We start from the raw sequence: 16,278 nt of genomic DNA on the forward strand, positions 1-16,278 counted from the left end.
GCCAACACAATACTTCTTGATAACTTGGTTGAAGGACTATAAAAGTTTATAACCACATAATGTGCTATTGCAACTAACCATTATTTCCATTTTTTAGGACAGTGGACAGAATGTGGACAGTTGTGCAATCTCTGATTTGTGTTGGAAGAAAGTTTCAGTGGGGGGGTGCAGGTATGGAAAAAGCTTAGTCGCCTTAAGTCCGGTGCTATGATCTGCAACATATAAACGAGAATATGAATGGAATATTCTATAAGCAACTCATGCAAACATCAGTACAATACTATTCAGAATAAGGGCAAAGACCTAATATTTCTGTCCATTTAAAAATAGTCAAAGTAGTCATAGCGGACTTCAAACACAATCAGCCATAAGATAGCTTACATGATTACATTGATAAGGTTATGAATACACTCGGGTTGTTACCTGTACTGTACTGAGCTTCTGCTCCGTTTTCTATCCAGACGAAGACATGGATAAATGTAATTTTATGCTAAATCAGTGATGTGAAACATAGATATTGCAACTTCGATCAATGTTCTGAGTTAGGCAGCTTTCCATGCAATGGCTGCATTCAGTTTTGTTAATGTCCACAACAAAAGGCTGGGTTTTGCACCATAGTAACAACAGTTAGCATGTCTGTCCAACTGACCTACGTTATGTCTTTACCAGCGGGCCTCTGTAAACCCGGTCGGCAGAAGCCTGCACTATCGCTGCCTGAGCCACTCCTACAGACCTCACAGGTGGCTGCTATTATACGGACAATAGGGGCAAAGGCCGGTCGTGGTATCAAGGTCCTGTCAATAAACATACTCGACCAATCGCAAGTTGATCTCAGTTGTTAATCATGACATTTCACCCCTTTATTTTATAGCATCAAATACACAATTGAGAGCAAACTACCAGATAAAATTAAAAGCTGAACAAACCCCAGTCTAATAAGAAATACCTACAATAACAGAAACATCTATTTAACCTGTATTTTGACTTTTTTGATTGCTCAATGTTCCATCCCCTAACATGGAGGAGGTGGGACTTGTATTGCAGCCAGCCACCAGGAGGCAATTGAGGTGGTTTGAGGGAGCAGTCATATTGTCACAAGGTCTATATAAAGGTCCTTTTGTCAGTCGATGTATCCACATCTGTTGGTTTGTTTACTTAAGTGTGTGTTTTTTTATAAGCAAGATTAAAGAGCAACAACTGTCTTTCTATCCATGGTCAAATGTAATTTTAGGCTAAATCTGTGATGTAAAACATAGATATCTTAACTTTGCACAATGTACTGAGTTAGGACAGCTTCTATGCAATGGCTGCGTTCAGTGTTTTATGCCCACCACAAAAGGCTGGGTTTGCAGTCTGTCACCATAGTAACAACAGTTAGCATGTCTGTCCGACTGACCTACGTTATGTCTTTACCTCAGGCTTCGGCCTCTGTAAACCAGGTCGGCCGAAGCCTGCACTATCACTGCCTGAACCACTCACACCCACACACATGTTGCCGCCATGATACGGACTATAAGAGCAAAGGCCGGCAGATAAGTGCTTATAGTGATGGTCTGTGTCTATGATCTTGATGTGGGCCATTGAGTTCAGGAATACTTAATGTGCTGCATCTGATCCATTAGTTTTTACCTACGGTGCATTTTCAGTCCACATAGAAAAATAAACCAAACTGAGAAAGCAGAAGTTTGCTCATATAGTGACATAACCATCAGGATACTGTTGAATCTGGTCAAGCGGAACCAAGTATTTAAGGACAGTGTCAGTCGTTAATAAGAAGTGAAATGGGGTAGTGTGAGTTGGCCTTCACTCGTACTGTTTTACCCTAATTTACCATAACTTTCTTAAAGTCAATTGCAGTCTTAAAGTTAATTTGCCAGGGAAAATAAGTATGAGGTTATTTGTTACACTTATAAATGAAAGAGTTTTTGGTTCTTCTTTAATTCCCCTCTAGGGAACAAATCACATACAGTACACACACACACACACTCACATATGCAAACCTCTTGCCTCTGTGTTTATAAAAAGGAGCCTGTCCCACTTTTTCCTCATCTACTGTGTTCTCGTTCTGTAATTTCTTCGGCGTGATAGCTAATTGGTGTGAGCTTGGGGAAAATTTGCCGCCCGGTGGCTTCTTTCTTAAAACCAGCTACAAGGAGAGAGACAGAGAGAGAGCGAAAATAGTTGAGGGGGCAAAGAGGAAAAATGGAGAAGCGGAGATGGAGATAAAGGCGAAGACGGGAGGTAGGTTGGAGGGGAGAGGGAGATGAGTGGAGCTTGCAAGTGACCGTGAACTCACTTGTGCAGATTTTCTCTACGCATTCTTGTAAGAGGAGCATAAACAATAAACCTCTGGAGTGAGTGAATGGCTTTATTGTTTTGTTCGAGGGAAATAAAGAAAATCTACTCTGTGCAGGTGGAGGAGAGAGAACAGGAGGAGCTGTGAAATTCAGCGATGGAGAGAGAGAGAGACCGAGACCTTGGAGAGATAATGAAGAGCAGTGTAGATGTGTGTGCTAAGCTGTGTTAACAGAGCTTCCACTGGTTACTGAAAGAAGTCTTTAAAATAATTGAAGTGGCTTGCAATTGATTAGGATCAGTGTGAAAGATTTGTCAGAATGGTCGCTGCTCCGATTCAGAGAGTAGAAAGCGACGGAGAATGAGTGAGCCGAACTAGGACAAGTCCTGAAAGACCATTGTACTCCTTTTTTTTCTCTGGGTCTCCAGTGCATTCAAAACTGCTATCTCACTGTTGCCTTCCCCGTCTTACTCACTTTCTCTTTCTGTCTCTTCTCCTCTACTTCTCACTTTCCCCCTTTCTCTCCTGTTAAGGGCCAGTAAATGGGAGGAATCGATCCGCTGTAAACATCACAGTCAGTGGCCTTTTGTGGGTGATAAAAGAAAAGGCTACAGACTACTGAGGTCATTGATGGGGTCCCTGATGGCCATAGGAAACAGTCTAAAGCAATGCTCCTGATCTTTAGTGCAGGGACAGGCTTATTCATCCTGGCTACAGTATTTAATGGGGACAATTTAGCAACTGGTATCCCAGGCGAGAGCAGGAAACAATAATGTCTGATGCCCACAAGGATATGGAATAGTTTGGGTTGTACAAGCCCAATTTGGTGACTTATGAAACATATTAATGCCTCTATTGCATCATATACATTGATCTTAATTATTTAATATTTGAATAATTTTGGTTCATTTTATAAAAGTATTAAGAATTAGAAAATGAATTCCTTTTCGACCCTGATGCGGATATTTTGTGAAATTACAGCATTTTTAGTCACTAAAACAAGATTTAGACAAATGCCGTCCAAAGTGCAAGTAAAAAAAACCTCTGGTTTCTGTGTGTATATGTAAAGCAGAACGTTTGGGAAATAATGGTGACAGTTTACTTTGTGCAGCCCTCTGTTGCTTTTTGTTATGAGTGTGCACCAGAAACCAAAACAACATATATAGCGGTTTCTCTAAGTTTGGTTAGAACTGCTATAGATCTTATTACAAGTTTGCAGCTAAATTTAGCATCAGTGCTCCACATTACCAGCATTCACAGGCATCTGTTGCGCCCAAATTTACTTGGACCACAACTTTCTTCCCTGGTATTTGATGGATCTTTGGTGTTGACTTTATCGCCACCTACTGGTCTGGCATGCCTGTTGGAGTGATAGCAGTTGCTTTTGTGGTCTCGTCTGGATGGCGATATTTTGTAAAATGAAGATCACGCGGACAGAGATTTTTTTCTATAACGAAGGGGAAAATATCCGTTCAATAGAATATCCGCAGTAGTGTAGACAAGGCCGTGGATAGAAGATAAAGAAGGAAAGATTAACTAAATGATATGATAACCAATAAGACCAGGACCCAACCTGTCAGCCAAACGCACCAACACAATCATATGGAGCGTGTAGGTACGGGACTGATACAGACAGACACGTTTATCAAGCGTCATTCTCACCATGTTTTGAAGTGGAGGCTAGTGGCAGTGAATTAAACACACATTCAGATCAGAATCAAGAGTTAATACAATAAAGAAGGCGATTAGAGTAGTTTATTTTGAAGGCAGCTGGCACTCTTGGAAAGCTCTCTTGAGCCACAGGATGGAAGATTTCCGGTGTGATGAATAAACTGTTCTACATGTCAATTTTCTCTGTTCCTGCTCATCAACTTTGTTTTGATAGGAGATTTATTGGTAGATTTTTGTGTTCTAGACATAGTTTTGATTCATTCAAGTGTTGTTATAAGTACTTGGGTTGACAGGTATTGATGTAGTCAACTTTTCAACTTTGTATGGAATGAAGAAGAACTGGCTAGGTAGTTGATCTCTGCACAGTTCATCTTTTTATATACAAGCACTCAGAGTCATACCGAAGTAGACGCTGGTGTTAAGGATACAATTTGCTCGTATAAACTTAAGGTTCTAATCTCATGGGGATCATGTTTACGCTGCGGGAATGTTTTGGTAGAAGATGGATGGAATTAGATGAAGGTAAGTCTCTGAATAACTTTCTGATTAGTTTACTTTTAACTACCACAGGATCACTATAACGATATAGTGTAGTTACCTCACAGAGTTTAACCATGTTAAGTTTTTTCCCCCTCTTTAAAATCAGATGTATTTAAGGAAGATATTTAGGTGTAGGTGACCTACATTCTGATAAACTATCCATTGTGAGGTTGACACTTTGCAATATAACTAAGTAGAATAATCTGTTTAGAAGAGAGTAAGAAAATGAGGGGGACTTTTTTTCTTCCTGTAGCAAAGGCTGGCAGAGCAGTGACGAACATCATGGCTGAACAAACAAAGGAAAGAGCACCAACTGCAGAGACTCTTAATTCCACATAAAGCCATTTGACAGTAACACTGCTTTCACACGTGCACTCAACACTAGCCATTTTCCTGAAGGTTTCCACAGTCGCTGTGTGTGAGTACGCAAAGTTAGTCAGTTTTGCCGCACGTTTTCCAAAACTTTTCCTACCAGCCCCGTAGTAAAATGTCCGAGTGAGAATACAGCAGGATAAAGTAAAAAATGAAAGCGTGGGTGTGTTGATGACAATTCTAATAAATGACAGACTTTAAACTGAAAGAAATAATAGAATACAAATATCTTGGCTGATTTCATACATCTGAAGACACACACTTAGATGTCAACTTGAAACTTAGATTTGAGAACTTTAGTCGATTAAGAATCAATGCTGTTGTAAACAAAGACAAGTTTTCTACAACGGAATTTCTACATCTATTTCTACATGTATCCAGATGCTCCCCCCGCCACTGAATGTACTGTTCGGTTTTTCCAGTTGTTGCGAACGTGTCTGACCTGGAAAATCTGCTGCTGCATTCTTTACATGTGAAAGGCAAACTCCAGAAAATGTCCAGACCTAATTTTCCAGACATGAAAATGGCTTAACGATCATATTGTTCAACTAATACATTTTCTGTCTCTGAGTAGGGCAGTGGATAACCACAGCAGCGAACATTTGACTTCAAAAACAAACACAAAGATAACAAAAACTCCAAACCCTTTCACTGTCCCTTTAACTTCCACTGGAAGTTTCATTATGCATCCTCCCAAGTTTCACTCATTGTGATCATGCCACATGCAGATCCGTGCCAAGCAGCAGAAATCTGCGCAGATTGTTGATCCCTTGGCCCTTGACATTTAAATGCTGACCAAACAACAACCTGACAACAATATGTATCACTGCACTCTCCACGACAACTCTGACAGCAGGGTCATTGTTTTTGTGCCTCACACCTCATTGCAGTCAGTGTGAGCCAGACAATAGGTATTTTAAAATGAATAGGGGTCTTTCCTTTTTGTGTGTGAGTCAAACGATGAGTGTGCCTGCCGAGAAGGGGAAGGCAGGGGCCCACAGAAAGGGTGGTCTCATGTTAGCGCGGGCTCTGAGACAGAAACAGCGTGTGTCGGGATAAGAGAGGACCGTGTGTGGAAGGGATCTCAGTAAAGGATATAGTGTGGGCACTGTGCAACAGAGCCGAGCTCCAGGTAAGTTAAATAAGTCTGAGTGTTTGCATGTTCCACAGAAAAGGGAGTTTGGATGTTTTGTGGGTTTGGGGCCAGTTGCATTTTTCTGCTTTGTCATTTCCTCAATGGTTGTTGGAGGTGTGTGTGTGATCTGTTAAACTTTATCCAAACAGCTCAGCTGACGTTTTAGTGGTGTGTTTATCCTTCAATGGTCTGTAACAAAGTTGGCCTTGGGTGTGTGGTCATTGCTCTACTAGCCACATCTCAGAGAAGAAGCCTCCATTCAAGAATGCACGTGTATGTGTGTCTCTGTAATACACACATAAGTTACGTCTTATCCCTTCTCTGTCCATGCGTGTTTGAGTTCTGGCTCGGCTTCAAGTCTCATTGTTTAGATTGTGATAATTTGTGGGCAACCGCTACTGTAGTCTGGTATTATGTTGTTGCACACTGCGGCTTAAGTGGACATCTTCGGCATTGCAAATATGTGAAGTATGTGGGTGTTTGGTCTCTCTCTCCCTCTCTCTCCCTCGTCTTTCCCCTCCTTTCCCCTTCATCTCATTCATTCTCTCTGAAGTTGTCCCAGGTACAAGGCTTTAAAGAAAAACCTCTGAGATCAATGTGTGTCTTCGTTGCTCCGCTCTCCCACACCGTGTTTGTGTCCGAGAGCTTTTCATAGTTAATATGAGCATTGGCTGTTTACTCGTGTGCAGTTTTTTTTGTTCTGTGTTGCTAAATCACAGCCGTCTGGTGAGGTAGTTTACACTTTCATCCACTACAGAAAGTACCCAGCTTTTATGTAGAGAATGATGATATCACAATGGCAGCAGGGATCATTTAATATGAGGATACTTGCTGAAGGTCAGAGGTCATGGGCTGTTTCAAATGGAGCTGGAAAGAGATCATTTTTTTTATTCAGGGGGTTTTTAAGCAAGGCAAATACTTGCTGGTATACAGCCTTGATTGTTTCCATATTTGTGGGACTGTTAACAAACATTCAAGTCATAATATAACTGGGGAACTTTTTTTTTAATCTAAAAGCTTTGATCTACATTACATTACATTACATTTCATTTAGCTGACGCTTTTATCCAAAGCGACTTACAATAAGTGCATTCAACCTTGAGGGTACAAACCAAGAACAACAAGAATCAAGACAGTAAAATTTCTTCGAAATAAAGCAAAACTACAAAGTGCTATAAGTAAGTGCCATTTTAGTGCTACCAAAGTGTTAGTTTTCAAAAGTGGTTAGTTTGTTATTTTTTTTATTTATTCAAGGTACAGTTGGAAGAGGTGTGTTTTTAGTTTTCGGCGAAAGATGTGTAAACTTTCAGATGTCCGGATGTCTATCCGCCTCGGCAGTTATCAATGACGCAGCAATTTTCGGGCTATCACATCGAGTTGAAGCATAAATTTAATCTCCCTTTTTCAAAAGGACATTTTGGAAAAAACAGACTGGTTTGTCAAGGCAAAGAAGCAGATGTGCTCCTGGAAACCAGCTGGTGTCAAAACTGTTCTGTTGGTGTTTCCTCCTCTCACTAAGCTTTTTCCTGGTGGTGTGGTGGATTTTTCTCAGCGGCGACACCAATCGTTTAGGAGAAAACTTCAATGAGTCACCACGCCTCAAGCGCAAGTAGGGAGAGTCGCCGTGTCCACATCACAGTTGGCGCACAAAGTGACCAATCCGTCAAGCATAGCCACAGCTTGAGTATTTCAATCCTCATAGAACCAACTCAGCAGTCATGCAAGCAGTGGGAATCTTTCCCATCTATTAATGCAGTATGAAGTGAACATGGCGTAAGTTGAACGATCACTGTACTGTATGTTTGCAACTGAAATGTGAGCAAGCGTGATAGTCAACTGAAATCTAAAGAGCACCGTTACTTTAATTAGAACTTCACTCTTGAAGGTTCTCAAGCAATTACTTAATTGAAACTCTCAGCTGTCACTGCTATTACTCTTAGCTGCTGTTTTTACAATCTAGTACAGTAACAGTGGGACTGTAATAGAGCCATGAAATAGGAGCAAAATATCACATTTTAATGTCTACACAACAAAACATATCGTTGCATATTGTTTTTGAGTTTGAGGTCTTTTCAGAGCACTTTACTTTAGAGACTCATCCATAGTGCATCGGTAGTATACTAGGTTTGTGGAGTTGTATAGTGAAATATATGATTTTCTAGACTGTGTCACGAATTTTGATCCCTTAACCACGTCCATTTGACAGCAGTTTCTGCTTATTTCATCTCGGCTGTTCTTTTGTCACGTTGTTTATCCTCCATATTAGATTGTGGTTCCCTCATGCAAATTGCCTGTCTGTTTTTCCACATAAAATAATGCCATAAAGAGTAATATTTGTGACACACTATGTGGAAATATACAATAGGTTTTGTATCAACAAAACAATATATATTGTTATATCAGTCGATTTAAACCAGAATGTAATAACAATCCACAAATTCATAACACAGACCCTTTGAGTGAAATCTTGATTTAAGGGATTTCACAGTAAATACAGTAGTGTGGTAATTCCATTTAACAATGAAATGTGTTGTAACTGAGTCACTTTATAGGTGTGTAACATCAGATCGGTTTACATGTTTCTTTTCTGTGCTCTTTAACTTGTGATAGTCTACATTGTAGAATGGTGAAGATGAACATGCAGAATAGGTCTAAATATGTACAAATTTGACACTATTCTAGTACCTATTTTTCGATTTTCAGTACAGATCACGTATTCAGTGCAAACACCAGCTGCTGTCTGCTTTAATGCAGAACTCCGTGAGCTTAAACAGGAAGGAGTTAGCCTGAGTCAGAACAGAAGGAACATGTCTCACTGAGTCAACCAGTGGAGCGTCCAGCCTGTTTACATGTCGACAGCACATGACACTGACTGCATCTTACCCTCAGTCCCAGAAGCAGCTTCTCTCACACGCTAGCTATAGGCTGGTTCAATAGGCCAATTGTAGTTTTGGCTGGGAGACCAGCGGGCCAGGGTCATGAGTTCTATAGTGATGAGAAAGTGACTCCTGGAGGCAGCAGTCCAGTGTAAGCAGACCATAACATGGTTGAGACAAGCAGTAGCCTCTTGTTTCATTAGTTGCGCTCAGATTTCTGAAAATTTCAACTGTGTTTGTCATAAACCCAAGTTTTTCCTGCGAGAGAGACAATTTTGGTTTGGTTTTATGCTTTACTGATCAAGCCAATGTTGAAGTTTTCCGTCAGGCTTTATTTAATGTGAAAACCTTACTCTGAAAGCCTCAGCTTTGTTTGTACTGGACCAACGGCATCGTCTTCCCTTGGTTGTTACAAGTCTTAAGTCTTATTGTCTTTTTTAGCCACACTAGACCAAATAGCACTGTCTCAACCACGCTCGGCTGGGTTGCCCTTAAATTTGGTTCAAACGGTTCATGGCTCCCTAAGGATGAACTGCAATGTCTTTGATGATCCCTGGACTTTGTATTTTGTGCCAGTATCGCGCCAACATTTTGAATCTGTCCAATTTAGTTTTATGACATTGAAAGTTAGAATGAACCCACATTAAAATTCACTTGATCTGGATTTTAATATGGATCTGCACTAAATTGCTCACATTCATTTTTATCATTCTCCTAAATATGCCAGATTTTTTGGGAGATTGAGATCTAAAAGTTACTCTCTGAGAAATCAATGAAATGTTTAAAAAAAAAAAAAAAATCTCACAATGTTAAAGAAAGTGGGGGTACTGGAGCCAATCCCAGCTGGCGAGATGCGGGGTATAACGTATATAGGATCTAATTCAGAAAAACCCCATGTTAATATTTTCTCTTCTTCTGTGTGTGCCTTCAGATGGATCCCTCCCTAAAGAGCCCAAAGGAGATGTATCGAGTCAGATTGCAGGTAAAACTAACATTCACACATACTGTATGTCAACCCAGACACACAGTACACAGAAAATCCCAGGGGTGCTGCTGTTTTTCCACATGCACACACACACATGCACGCATGCGATCAATATTTCAGTGTTCCCGGTGACAAAGACAGGTCATTGTCACCATTATTTCCCCCCATCATATCTGCCTGACTCCCTCCTCCTTTCCACCCCTCTACTCCTATTCCCCTTTTTCGTTTTCCACCATCACAAACCTTCCTCCGCCTGCTGTGATTGGGTACCTGTCCCTAGCACCCATCTCTGTAGCGACAGGAGCCTCTCCATCATAAGTTGGGATGGACATTGTCTGTCGCTTTCGTTCCTCGTTCCTTGTTCTACTCCTGTCCTCTGTCCATAATGGTTTGATTTGAGATTTGATATTCCCCATAGCTTGTGCTCCTTCCTCAGTTTTGATTTTTTTCACCCAGTTTGCCTTTCGGTCAACTTAAAGACATTTATTTTGTTTCCCTTTCTCTCAGTCATACCTGAGTTTCCATTATTTATTGTCACTGGATAGACCAACCTAAGAGTATGTTATGATGATGGTTTGTTTTGTCATATCAGACGGTTGATATTTGCCAGTCGGTGCCGTCTTCTTTTAATGAGACATTTGAGGTGACATATGACCACTTTGATATTCAAGATTATTACTCTCCTCATGGACTACGCTGAAAAGAAGAGACTTGCACATTTTTTACTTTCAATAGCTGTAGTCAAAAAGCATTTGCAGTATTGGCCTTGAAAATTCCAAACCCTCCTTAACCATAGATATAAAGGAGGACAGCGAGTTGGCAGGTTGTTTCAAAGCCTCGGGGCTAGATGGAGACTAGTCCAGCGCCCGCAGAAAAAGGCGATGGAAACGACACAAATGCAATCATATAGACAATACTTGGCTTCTTTGCTGTTGTGTGGCCGATCTGTTTGAAGCTGTCAGGGAGACGTTTCAATGAAGCTTTCTGGTGCTTGACAGTTATCATTTTCTGGTTTCAAGGTGGGGATGTAGGAGATTAGGCCTTGGCCTGACGTCCACTGGTCTGACTGGGCAGCTGAGGAGTGGGTTGCTAGGGGAGGCTGGGGCAGTGCTTGTTATGCAATAACATTAATGCCTGAGGACCTTGACAGACGTGCTGAAGTGGGCTTTGCACAGAGGGAATGTTGTGGGATTGCCCATTTCCATCTGTCGGTCTGTCTACTTATTTGTCTCTCTCTGTCTGCCTGGTAGTTAAATTTGTGTTAATCCTCAGTAATCGTTGCGTTATGAAGGCTGAAATTGAATGTTGGCGTCACCTCCAGGTGGCGTATTTGTGCAGATTGGAGGAGCTGAAGCAGAGAAGGGGCTGCAGCAGACAGAGCTACATTAGACTGTTAACAGTGAACTGCAGCAGGAGTCAATAAGTAAAAAGAAAACAGCTCACTGTGCACAGTACAGCATTTAAGTCAGTGGCTAAAATTCACTCTCACTCACTCTCTGGATTAGAATTATATACATGTTCTTCCAAATCTTTCTTGACTTTCTCTGTCTTGTCACAGTTTGTCAGAATGAGATCAGCTGGTGTTAAAAGACCCGGAAGAATGAACTCTTGGCACCAATAACAAGCAACCTTTTCTCCCTCTTGTCTCTCTCTGTCTTTTTTTCCCTCCTCCTTCTTCCCTCCTCCCCTGCTGTTTGGGTCGCTGGGGTAACCCTGGCCCATTTCTCGCTCAGTTAGCCTACCCTGCTATTAGAGGTCTGGACGGATGGAGAAAACAGAAAGAGGCAGAGATAAAGGAAGGTGGTGCTTTTTCTTGCTCTCTCTCTCAGGCCAAATCTCAGATTTGGGGGACAAAGAGAGGAGAATGAAAGGACCCGGACAGTCTGAGTTGAGAGGAAAATAACACCCCAGGTTGCAATGTGAAATCAATTACTCTGTCAGCGTGATGTTTGTAACAGTTCAACAAGACCTGGTTTTTAATGCAGCTGGATATAAGTGCGGCAGAAGGACCTCTTGGAAATAGTATCTTTCAGTGCACACTTAATCCTTGAATACAACAACTGGCCTCAGACCTTGGTCTAGTGGTTTTGAGTTGGATCAGAAGTGTTTGTAAAACATACAATGATTCCTGCCTCCCTCTGCCTAACATAGTTGCTATTGGAGCGATGTATTGTCCCACAAAGTAGTGAATTGGCGCAATTACAGCTAAAAATATGGGAACATATCACTCTATCATTAGACTTAACAATAGCCTCTAATTGCCTGTTTTCTCTTGTTAACTACAATACCAGCCAAAAGTTTTACAACACACCAATTTCTCCAGTTTTTATTGACATTCAGCAGCTCAGGTCTTGTTAATAACCTTAAATAGTGCAAAGGTAAGCAGTAAACCGCTCACAGAGAAACAAAACAAAGTTTATGTCACCAAACACTAAATAATCTTTATTAAAAACAAGCCTTTTTATGGATACATCATTTTGGATACAGCTTTCCTTCACCATTGGAAGTGCCACAATCCAAAAGGTGCCCTAGGTTTTGACTTGCAAACCCCCTGATCTGTACAAAGACAAACTGTGTTGGTAAACCCTCTCGTGCATGTTTAGGACAGCATTGTATTGCAGGAGGTAGTGGTGTGTATTGCTTTTAGAGTGGTGAGGAAAAGGTAAGTGGCAATAGAAGACAGACTGGTTGGTCAGCAGTTTATACCACATGATGGAGGATTCATAAGATGGAAGAGCAGCACAGTCTCCAGACTTAAACCGCATAATGCAAGTTTTGTTAGAACTGGACAGACAATGGTTATTTTACTTTGTAAAATAAGAACAATATGAGCATATTTGGCTGCTGGATTAGTCAAATTCTAACTAACTTTTAGATTTAAGATCCCATGATTCTTTTAATCTTAATTTAAGAGAATCAACATGGAGGTGTTCATGACTGGTGTTGTTACCCACTGTTGACTGTGTGTGTACAGTGGCATGAACAGTACCAGCTGTACCCACAGTAGGTGCATTGTGTAAGTAACGCAGCTGTGTCTGATCCCAACAGCCAATCAGATCAGCCCTTCTTGTTTCTGTGTTTTGCAGTAAGGCAACACTAAGCATCCAATCAGAGCTGGCAAATTGAATCTCCCAATCAGAAGAAAAGCTGGGTAACGTCAGTTCACCACACAGGAAGATCAGAAACGCAAGTCACAAAAACGGAAATTATAATATCAATGAAAAGTAGAAGAAGGAGATGTACAGTGCCAAACAATTAAGTTAGTTGTTGGGAAGAGAGAACAATGAATCATTTGTGAAAGGCAAACTCCGGAGAAAGTCTCCAGAGTTCATGTCTGAATTACTCACGGTATTGTTTGTTATCATACTCAGAATGCTATTTCTACACTGAAATACAAGGTCAAGGCAAAGCCTCTTAATTTCCATTTCTTCTGTATTGATCAACAACTTGAGGATGATGACTCAGAACATGCAGCTTTCATTTTTTGCATATATAATTAGCCATCACTTTAAAAAAAAACAACTTTCGTGACTCAGGTATAGTCAGCAGTGTTTTCAGCCAACTAATAGAACTAACGTTGTTTTCCTTGACAGCTGGATACACCTGATAAAATTGTGGCATTAACTATACTTGATTTTCATTTTGTGCAATGTTTTTCACACCAGGGACAAGGCAATGTCGCTGAAATAACATTTACTACCATGGGAAACTCAAACATTGTCATGCATTAGTGAAGTACTGACATCTCAGCATTTCAGACCATGAAACATTGTGGTAGTCCTCAGTAAAATAAGCATTCAGATGCTGTTAGATAATATTACATTGGCCGGGACCTAATTGTTTCTAAACAGGGTTCTTAAAGCGTTGGTGATCAGGATGTAGGTCAGGGGTCCAAATCATGGACGCCCTATTCCTGTCCACTCCCTCAGCATCGAGGAATTCCTGCCATTCCCACACATCCCTCAGCAAGGAATGTCTGTCACGCCGTGAATGTGGGAAGTCCAGAGCTATGCAGGGCTGACACACATGTGCGCAGTTCGGGTTCTCTTGACCTACAACAGCTTTTTTCAGAAGCGATGTGTGTAAGTCAGCTGCAGGAGCCATTATGAGATTAAGCCTTTATGTGACTGCTCTTTAATCAGATAAGGGCGATGCTGTCAGGGAGTGTGCACTATTTTTGTCGTGTGTAGGCAACTTTCCCCCTCCCTCAACCGACTGACCCACACTCACCCATTCCAGCTCCCGTCCCATCTGCCGGGGCCCAGGCAGCTGTTGCATTCTCTATGATTTTTTTTGTAAACACAGAATCGCAATCGCTAAATCCTTCCTCGAGGTATTTAAGAGAGTGTCTCCGGGGAGACTTGTAGTGGTGTTGTGGAGTAAACTGCTTCTTTGTATCAGCCAGTCTAATTCCTACTTGACCTCTGGGAGGCCCCTTACAAGTCTCACACCTCTGAGGTGAGTGTAGAGTGTTGACATATTTTGACGAACGCTCACACCAACCCACACACGACCCAGCAGCAGTCCTGACGTGGAATGATCCCTGAGTGTGTTGTGGTAGTTTCCATATCGTAAAGAGCGATGAAAGAGCAATGAACATTTCTGAGATTTCCCACTCTTCCCTTGCTCCTTCTCACCGAGGAGTGCAGCAGTTTAGCTGCTCTTCAGCACTACACACTTGATGCAGGACTATCGACGAAAATATTGGGATTGACTTAGGCGTAGGAATATTTTTGACCCTTTTTTTTGTCTATTACTGTCGTATTGGACTGTTGAACTTCTTGGAATATACTGTTCTCTTCGGTTTGGATTATTTGTGGTATTTTACGGCTTCAGCAATGGGCATCGGTTTCTCTGAATTCCGGAATTAAGACCTCATCAACACGGTAATAATAACCTCCTTAGCTGTTGCTAATTGCTTATTGATTATACATAAAATGAGGAATGTTATGAAACTGCAGGATTTGGTTGGTTGGGCTACCCAAATATTTCCTATATTGGAAAATGTAACTGTAATGTAGACACACAGCACAGTTTGAAATGGTTATGATATTGATTTGAAGTCATATCGCCCAGCCCTAATCGTATCTTTTTAAGCCATTTCATCATTTATCACACGCATATAACCTTTTTAGTTTCGGTTTACTTTCACTGAAACCTATTTTTTTTAATGATAAAGCAGATAACACTCGATGTTATTTACTACAGTGGAAATGTAATCATCTTTGATTTCTCTTATATTACTGTAGCTAGTGTTAGTCAGGTAAAAACAATCTGCATTGCTGCTTTACATTAATGAGGCATTTGCCTAATCATGATGGAACAGTATCTGATATTTCTACACAACAGAAAAACATTGTTTTCTCATTAAATCAGTAATAACTATAGTAGTTAATAATATTATGAACGCCACTGAGCTTACGACTCAAAAACCAATGGGGAAGGCAAAACTTCATTAACACTGTTCTTAACAGTTCCTTGTTGTTGTTGGCCCAAGAAAATAAATCCCAGTCCCAATAAGTCACAGTTTTTCTTTGCGGTGTTTCTACAACTAAGCATACAATTGGAAATAGAAAATCTGCTGCTCGTACCCTGTGAATGTGAATGGTCACTGGATACACATTTTCAGTTGTGTGAGTAGAGAGAGATATTTTTAATATGGAGCTGAACGCTTGTCTCGTTGGTTATTTTTAAATGCACCGTTTTTTAAATAAAACATATTCACGTGGATGTAGCCTAAGCCTCTTCTGCAGTGTTAGGGTTTCCCCATCAATCTCGAGTCTCTCTCCTAATGCTAAGCAGCTTCTCGGGGTGCATAAATGCAGCGCAGGCATATTATAATCATTACTCCTCCTACACATCGAGGATTACCTCCAGGAACCTGCCTTTCTAATAGACAGGCCGATAAGCAGCTCACCTAATGCCCCCATGCAGTGCACCCAGAGGCCATGCATCCTCACCGAGTGCAGGAGCCCATCAAAATGGTGTGCACTGATCGCCCTGTTTCTGCTTGGAAATGTTTGCACCAGCTTTTCCATATGGATACGTAGACAGCACCAGAATGAGCGGTTTTGGTTGTCTGCTGGGTTGGAATATCTCCCCTCAGGAATCCCAGGATTAGACTCAGCTGCTGTGACTGTGCCCACAGTGGATTGGGATCCCTTCAGCACAGCGGCCAGTCACTCTATCATTAGCTGATGCTAGCGGCGAACTACGCTCCCCTGTCAGCAGATGAAGCCAAATCCACAGCAATTTAAGGATTTTTTTTTTTTTAACAGTTTGTGGAAGAATGATCAAGCATGACTTGCTGGGCAACCAATCACAAGTGGCGATATGCCCAGACTGGCTCCGCCCTCATCCAGCTGACAGGTACTATACCACATTTTGTGGTTGTGTTTGGATG

General features: G+C 41.3%; 1 protein-coding gene across 1 annotated transcript in view; it reads left to right on the plus strand.

The window, feature by feature from the left end:
• Nucleotides 1-16,278, plus strand: part of LOC133025708 (triple functional domain protein) — a 78,094-nt gene that overhangs the window by 9,662 nt on the left and 52,154 nt on the right. Inside the window, exon 2 of the mRNA XM_061092439.1 lies at nucleotides 9,822-9,872. Within this exon, the coding sequence (XP_060948422.1) occupies nucleotides 9,822-9,872 (51 nt within the window). The remainder of the gene's footprint in view (nucleotides 1-9,821; nucleotides 9,873-16,278) is intronic.

This window comes from Limanda limanda, chromosome 19, assembly GCF_963576545.1.
Source record: "Limanda limanda chromosome 19, fLimLim1.1, whole genome shotgun sequence".
Taxonomy (NCBI): domain Eukaryota; kingdom Metazoa; phylum Chordata; class Actinopteri; order Pleuronectiformes; family Pleuronectidae; genus Limanda; species Limanda limanda.